The following is an 8,989-nucleotide window of genomic DNA, read 5'->3' as shown; positions in this document are numbered from 1 at the left end:
ATATCGTATCGCATATCGAATATCGCATTTTTTAACAAGGTATCGCATATCGCATTTTTCTTCAATATCGTACAGCCCTACTCTGTAGGTCATTTCAGTACAGCTTATAAACTAAAGTCTGAGGAGACCAAACTCAGAAAAAAAGAGGACTGATCTTTTTAACAGTACACATACAGTAATCATGAATTAAGATTTTTCTCTCTTGTTTGCATTTTGATTGGAAAATCCTTACTGTCCTCAGCCAAAGCACTAACAACAGACTCTGAATAAATAGTAATGCCAGACCATGAGAATAGAGTGAGAGAGCCACTGAGGAAAGCTTGCAGTGTTGTTTAAGTTAGGAAATCTCACCTCTGATGTTTCCAAGGCCAATGAAAGGCAGATATAGTGGTTTGTGTGTGTGTGTGTGTGTTAATAAAGTCTGCAGTGTCTTGCCAAGGTGATGACTAGATGAGTCAGCAGACAAGTCCAGAGGACAGAGATTTATCAATACAAAATGCACATATCCTCATCCACATATTACTATATACATGTATACGGTATACTTTCTAAAGTACATAAATGTACACCAGAACAGCAGTGTTTAATATGCATTAGCTAACTAATGTATTAGCCATTTTATTCCACAGAGCTGTACCAACACTGTAAAACTCTTGAAAAAGTGTGATATACACCCCCATGTGGTTGCTTTTCTAAAATTGGATGTAGAATTAAGACTAAATATTAATGTGAGTCACCTGCTAGGGATTTTATAGCTGTTAGTAGCTGATTATTTATTAAACCGGTAATAAAAAAGCAATATGTTATCATTAAGGGGCTGCATTTTCTAAATTAAAAACGTCTAGACCATGAACCGAAGTAGCCCTCCGGCCGGAGGAGCTAGAGCGGAGCATGGCAAGGGGGATACCCCCCTGTTTAATGAGGAGGTATCTGGACTGGCGAGATCCCAATTCGTCAGTCACGACTGACGTAACGTCGAACGTGACTGACTGAAAGGGAACAAAAATGTGTGTTTGAGCATGATATGTATGAAGTTGTTAAGTGAATAAGTTTATGGGTGTGTTGTTTAGAGTGTTCAAATCCTGTGTTCTTGATTTCCTTAGAGTCCAGTATGGGGAAGGCATTAATTTCATGGTGGTGAAGCCCAGTAATCTGGCAGCATGGGAAATCAAGCAAGAAGTAATACCTGGCTCCTCCTCCCTGTCCATGTTCTGCCAGAGGAAGGCCAGCTCCACCAATGAGAAGTAAGTGCCATTATGATGTCAATCACTGCTTACTCTACAAAAGGGGTCTCCAAACTCGGTCCTGGAGGGCCGGTGTCCTGCAGAGTTTAGCTTCAACCCTAATTAAACACACCTGAACCAGCTAATTAAGAAAACTTGCTTAATTGACCATATGCATGGAGCGTTCTTTAGAACTTCAGGCATAAAGATAAGCCAGCTCGTAAACTTCCGGTGAAGCTCATTTGATGTTGTGATATATAGGTAGAGACTCTTGAGACCCTCACAGAAACCTCTCCTGCCTCGTTCTTGTCAGAAACTTAGCGACAAAATAATTGCAACACCGTAAATAATGATAGCGGCATTAACATACAGTTTCATGTTAATGAACAACATTTAACAACATATAATTTTATATGCCAAGCCTGGTAATACTAGGAGAGTAACTAGACACGTAATTGTACATTTAAATGCTGACAACTAAACAACTGTTTAGGCTAACCTTAGCTAGCTAGCGATGCTATCTCGTAAACAACATCATAATGGTATTTTTGATAATCAATAACTTACAGTGGGTACGGAAAGTATTCAGACCCCCTTAAATTAACAAAGAGTGAAAAATTTAAGGGGGTCTGAATACTTTCCGTACCCACTGTACCGTCATAGTCATGAACACATTTTTAAAACACATAATATTTTAAAGCCTTTATTATTTCTCAACTCTACAGCTGTGCAGTAAAAGTCACTTTAAAAGTCACAGGGCGCATTCAAGACTCGAAAGAAATGCCCACTGCTATGATTGGCTAACAGTTTCGCTTATTAAAATAACAGATGGACGCTGCTTTGACATACTCTGAAAACAACATGGGTCATTTGGGTTAAAAACTCATAAATGCTCAGTATATATCAAACGGTCTGGAAAAGACAATGCAGTAGTGGTAAAAGCATGTTTACTCAAACTTATGTGTAACATTACTGTTGGATCCACTCTAGGCAGACTCAGCACTGCATCATCCTTTACTTTCAGGCTCTCTGAAAAGCCTGCATCATACACTGTCTAGTTTAAAAAATGAATTCATAGCAAAGCAAAGCGAACAAACAAACAAACAGTGTTTCACTGACATGATCTGGAGGTCTTTGCTAATTTTACCCCGTGTTTACACTGGACGCGAGCGGCGCAATGTGGCTATAGACAACAGAATTATTATAATCGGCGATTCTGTCTACACTGGATGCAGCACGGTGTGACACAACAAATACCTGACAGTAAACTGATGTCCCGCTCTATTTCTGACATGCAAACATGCATCAGTGGCTGGAGCTAAAGAGCCAGTGAAGTAGAAGCAGGCATTGATCTCCTGCGGAGGCGGTGCTTTGTCACACTATTATGTCATTAAGTGGCACATTCCAAAACGAGTCGTTTTCTGAGCTTGGTTTCAATAAAAGCTGTTTTTGAACTTTGAAAGTTTTGAGTTTTGCAACTTACAGAATATTTTTATAGTACATTGACCTGTTATATGTCAAAAGAGCAAGGGGAATTTGATTTCTCAGTTTACGACCCCTTTAAAGATTCACTTTTCATTCATAAAGTTCACATTAAAAATATTTTAAAAATGTCTCCTGGCAGAAAACAAAGACTTTTAAGATGAAATTGACATGAAATTACCATTATAATCAGTAGATGGCAGCAGAGGATTGGCAGTTGCCATTTCAACTCCCTAGTTTTTTTCATGTCTTGCTTTTTGATTTATTATGAAATTATTATTGTAACAAATTTTAGTTCTTTTACTGTACTGAAGTATAACAAGTGTAGGAAGTCACAAAATCTCATGTCTTTTAAAAAATAAATAAATAAGCCCAGACACCAATACCCTAGAAGGGTTATTTTTTAAATACTTTACTAGTTAACTACAAATTAAATAAGTTCTTTATTAATGGTATACAAATTAAATTTGTATACCATAATAATTGCACTGTCCATGGAGCGGACCTGACTTACATTTCACTGCTGGTCATATATTCCCTATATAACCATGTACAGTATGTGACAAATAAAAAATCTTGAATCTTGAATCTTGAAATAATAATTCATTAAATATTTTGAAACTGAGAAATGCGACCTGGACATCCGTGAGACTCACTTTTTTATGCTCAGTCACAGAATATAAGGTGCATCACTTGAAATTTCACACTATTTAGAGGTCTCTTTTTTTCTGGTAACTTTTTTTGGTTTGTACAATGTGGTTGGAGTGTTGAAGAGCATTGTAGGAGAAATGATTAGCTCCAAGGCTTCTTAATCTGGGCTCCTATTTCAGTTTCTGCCACTCACTGGCTCTTTTTCTTCCTTTGAGGAGAGAAAACTCTTCAGTGTAACAAATTCCACCTGCGTGCTTTTTTAATCACCACACACACTCCTTGATTGATTAGGCCTCGCGAGTCCTCCTCCGTGCATTTCCTCCTCTCCTTTCTCAACCATTCAGCGAATCCTCTGCATATCGTCGGCAGCCTCCTCAGCCCCTCTCTCCTCCTCCTGTGCAAATTAGCTCCTCGCAGTCCCTCTCGTCTTCCCATAGCAGTCACCCTGATGACGGCGGCACCGTTAGCACCGCTCTAGGTTAGATCCCCAGGCAGCGCGAGGAGATGGGTTAGGAGAGAGGAACGCCGGAATGGGAATTCTAATAGACGTTTCTGCGATTTATGGGAGTCTGTCCTGATATCCAAAGCATGTAGAAATCTCCCAACGGCATGCGGAGTGAGAAATTTACGACACGAGTGTCACCCTAAAGCTGTCATCGTCGCCGGTAATTGCTCGGCTCTCGTACTCATGTGGTTTTTATAAGGTGGGGAAAATTGGTTCCTGCACTTAAATGCTTCTCTGATTCAGTTGTTGGTGTGAGTCACACGCTGACAGAAGAGATGGAGGGAGAAAGAGATGGTTTATTAGTTTATTCTGATCACACGTTCGGCTGTCGCACAAACACAGCACCTAGAGAGAAGCAAAGAGAGAAGTTGTGTTTTTGCCATTGAGTAAACAGAGGGGCGAAACTCCTTCCTTTCAGTTCCACTGTTCAGCGGCACATTCCATGAATACAGTACTCTTAGGTGTCCCGTGATTTCATAAGAGACACAGATCCCATGAGTTGTTGTTGTGAGAACTAGATATGTTAGATAATATATTATGCTGTTATATTATGCTTTTTTATATCAAAAGTACCTAGTTTTAAACATGTCAAATCTCTCAGGATAGGAATTTGAGTCTTTGAATCGAATGTTGTAAAATACTATTTTAATAATTAATTGATTTTATTGTGCAATAATACAATTGTTTGTGTGCAAACCTATTACTTGATTTGTTTAATTTTGTTTTGTTTTAGTTTTTATCTTGTCTTTTTTGTGTTAAATGTTTATTGCTAGAAAATAATAAAATCACACTATTTTTATCAGATTTTAAACTAGAATTTAAACTAGATAGACATGTCCCAAATTTCTATAATTTTTTTTATAATTTCTAACAATGATGTACCATATGAATGTTTGGTGTAAAAAATTAGATTAATACTTTTATTCAGCAAGGATACGTTAAAGACATTTATAATGTTACAGATTATTTCTGTTTTAAATCATTGCTGTTCTTTTGAACTTTCTATTCATCAAAGAATCTTGAAAAAATGTATCACCGTTTTCACAAAAATATTAGCTAAAATATTATAAAATATAAAAATATTTAAAATGTTTTCAAAATTGATAATGATAGGAATACTTTTTGATAATTAAGCACCAATAGTAATTGATAATAATTAAGCACCAAATCAGAATTAATTCTGAAGGATCACGTGACACTGAAGTAACAGGTGCTGAAAATTCAGCTTTGACATCACAGGAATAAATTTGTACTTTATAGAAATGGTTCATTGCATGTAAAACTCTCATCTGTCCCTCATCTTTTCATAATGACTTATTAAACATTACAGATCTACAATACAGAGTTAGTTAATCCATTAGATCCTTTGTGTCATCCGTCATGACACACTTCCCATCTTGTGTTGTTGACTGTGTTTCTTCAGAATGCTGAAATAGCTTTGGATGTTTGCGGCAGGTGAACATGAAGAAATTTAAACAGCTAAAGAGTGAGAGGGAAGTGAGGGATGACAGTCTTACATAAGGAGGAGAGAAGACTAGCGCTCACTGTATTGATTTACTGCCACACACAAGCAGGCAGAATATATTTCCCTCGGTTGCGCAGCCATAGCTAATGAAAATACAGGGAAATAAAATTCGAGAAATGTATGGGTCATTGAGAGCAGAGATAGAGAGAGAGAGTCGAGCACAGAATGGTAGACACTCACATGCTGGGTTTTGACCTAAATATGATAATGTGAGTAAATGTGATAATGAAAACACAAATACTTTCTCAATCACTTAAAGCAGTGAAGATGTTTAGCAGAATTTCTGAGGTGCTATGTTCAAAGAAAGTGAATGGCGTACACTTTTAAGCTCCAGATACAACAAAAAAGCAACATAATAAGATTGTCAAGCTTTAGAAGTCTTAGAATTAGGGCTGTCAATAAATTAAACACACATTAAACTGACAGCCCTACTTGGAAAATAGCACACAAGCATATGGACTACTTTTTAAGATACTTTTATGGCAGTGATTTTTTCACAACAATGTTTGATAACCCCATGACTCCAATTCTTTGTGATTTACTGGATAAGGATTAAAATTTTTTTCTTTTTTTTTTACTTATTTCTACCCCATAAAATATTTTAGAGCTTGACATAACTAGAAAAATCTGTTTTCATTATTCAATATGCCCATGGAGTTTTCCAGGTCTAGAAATCTTATTTTTTATATTATATTTTTAATACATTTTTTTCCTACATATGTCTAGGTTTTTTTCAAGATTGTTGTTGTTGGGGGTTTCAAGAAAGAAAAAAAGGGGGGAGGGTCTTGATTATTGGTTGTTTTTGCTTATTGTAATGTACCTTTTTGTGCTCTTGATATTGTGCTCTTGAATATTTGGAATTTAACAAATTTATGGTGGTTATGTAATTTTTGGAGCTCAAAGTCAAACGTCTGTTGCTAATCCTAGGTTTAATCTTTTTGTCCATTGTTATTCTGAATCTTTCTTTCTTTCTTTCCTTCTCAAAGTATTTTTTCTGTATAAATCAAGTTCAGCAATCCCTCAAACCTCACCAACAACAAACATAAAACAAATTTTAAAAAGTAACTATAATAAAATAGATGGATAGATAGATCCAGGGTTTTCTTTCTTTCTTTTTTTTTCCTTTCTCTTTCTTGCTTGCTTATTTCTTCCTTTCACATATGAAAGTGCTTAAGCAACTGTGGTAAACTGTAGGGCAGTGAGCTGGTCAGTCTAGGCCACATACCACAAGACTAATGCATCACATGTATAAAAACTCAATGTATTTATACGCTGAAGGCTACAGTCCGAGGGGGAGAGCGAGAGAGAGGATCGAGGTTAATAGGACAGGGGCAATAGGACAGGCGAGTGGTTAGTGATTCCTGCCTCCATCTGTGTGAGTGTCTGAGAGAGGTAATGGCTTGTATACCAGAGTACTCCACTGAAGCGTAATGCTGTGGAATGGGTAACCCATGACCCCGCTGAAGTTTACAGCTACTATCTTAATGCACACTAACCAAATGCTTTGAGACACAAGTCTAAAGCCACTCGAATAGCAAGGGGAATTAGTTACACTCTTTTGAAGTTTCTTGGTTTGAACGTTTGTTGCCATTTCTGCAGAAAAAAGTCAGAGAAAAACTTCACCTTTAGCTTTTCAGTCTTGTAACACATATAAATAGGGTAAGGCAATATATATATAATATTAATAATAATAATAATAATTTTATATATATATATATATATATATATATATTGGGGCTGTCAATTGATTAAAATGTGTAATCTAATTAATTACATGATGTGGCGATTAATTAAACTAATTAATCACAAATTAATCACATATCAAATTTGGCTCAGAAATTACCATCAAAAGATCATTTAAAGCCATTATTGTGTTAAATGAGAAAAGCATCTAGCAGACTTTACAAAAAGTAGCTTTTTTTTGTGAACTTTCACTTTAATTAGTTTTTTTTTTTTATTAATGTGGAATGAAGTAATGAAGTAAATGGCTTTCTTCATGAATGGGTCATTGAATCATTAAATCAAATGATTCGTTCCAAATTCCGGTTCATTCATAAATGAAACACCGCTGTGTTGCTCGATGACACACAACAGTTCTGGTGTGGATTTATAGGTAATATTTTTGTTGGCAAAATTGAGCAAAACACACAATATTGTGTCTAAAATATAATACAATATTAATATTATTATATTGCATTATTTTCATAATTAATTAATTAGATTAATTAGACACACACACACACATATATATATATATATATATATATATATATAAGTATGTATGTGTGTGTATTTATACATATATTATGCTCTATTTTAAAAAATTTTTCCACTAATAACTTTTGTGGAAATGTTAGGGATGTCCCGAGTCAGTCTCAAGGATTGGGATTGGGGCTAATCAAGCATATTTTTTTTAACTGATCGGTATCGGCTCTCCTCAGTCTGATCCTTCACATCATCTGTCATGCCGGTGTCGTGCAGTAGGAGGCGGTATGCACCTTTAAGTGGGTTTGCCAACCGCCATAAGAAAAATAAGACGCTCAAATGTGCGTGTGACGCGTGAAAAACAGTGAGGTTTGTTCTGGCGCGTCATGTTTAGTGTATTTGATGTGCACTTATGTAACCATCATTCATTTATCGTTTACTTTTATCTGCCGTCAGATTATCTGGCATTCTGACACCGCAAGCTTCATGCTTTCTAACCATATCTCCACTATATGTTGCAATTATTCTGCTCATTGTACATATAAAATACAAGAAAATTATATCAGTAGTCCCATATTCATAATTGTGACCACACAGTCTGTTTACAGACTTTACAAACTCTACCTTTGTAGCATGTTTGCGTCTGCCAATGTCTGTATACAGTGTGTGCATATATATATACAGTACATGGAGAGAGAGTATGTATCTTGTAATATATATGCTTAAACTTTCATCATACATATATTTATTTTACTCTCTGCACAACTCCGTATACATTGGATTGATTTTAATAGCTTTAATGTACTTGAAATGTGCACCAAACATACATTCCTATAGGAATATACAAGTATCGGATCTGGACTCTGTATTGGCAGATACTCAATATTCAATGACTCGCATCGGATTGGGGGCACAAAAAACCTGATCGGGACATCTTTAGTAAATGTACCTGCATATATTTTTACTCAATTATTTTAACATAAAAATGCCATGTGACAAATTTATGGAGAATTGTAAAAAGGCTATAAAAGTATCTGGAACCTCACTGTAGAATAACGTATTAAAATTATTCCTTGATGTAGTAAACAAAAATTGTAATGAAATGTTTATGTTTTTCATTTAGGTAATTTGATTATTGTTGATCATCTGCCACTGTGCGAGTGATTCTAAATCAAGAGCGACTCTGCTGTGGGTTTATAAAGTCCATTCATAGAGTTACTCTGGTCATAAATTGCTCTTTGAAATATTTTACAACTCTCCAGGGTTAAATTACCAATTGTCCTGGTAGATTTGTGTTTGTGAGCATGAGTAGAAGAGAGATGAAACATCAGGAAAGGCCCTGGGAGAACTAACACTGACTTACAACTTACACTAGCAGTCTCTGTGTGTGTGTGTGTG

General features: G+C 35.9%; 1 protein-coding gene across 1 annotated transcript in view; it reads left to right on the top strand.

The window, feature by feature from the left end:
* LOC107672621 (transmembrane protein 132C-like) overlaps positions 1-8,989 on the top strand; it is a 301,164-nt gene that overhangs the window by 191,162 nt on the left and 101,013 nt on the right. Inside the window, exon 3 of the mRNA XM_016465893.1 lies at positions 1,104-1,244. Within this exon, the coding sequence (XP_016321379.1) occupies positions 1,104-1,244 (141 nt within the window). The remainder of the gene's footprint in view (positions 1-1,103; positions 1,245-8,989) is intronic.

Source organism: Sinocyclocheilus anshuiensis, unplaced genomic scaffold (genome assembly GCF_001515605.1).
Source record: "Sinocyclocheilus anshuiensis isolate Anshui unplaced genomic scaffold, SAMN03320099.WGS_v1.1 scaffold100, whole genome shotgun sequence".
Classification (NCBI taxonomy): domain Eukaryota; kingdom Metazoa; phylum Chordata; class Actinopteri; order Cypriniformes; family Cyprinidae; genus Sinocyclocheilus; species Sinocyclocheilus anshuiensis.
This window is presented reverse-complemented; position numbering and strand designations above follow the sequence as displayed.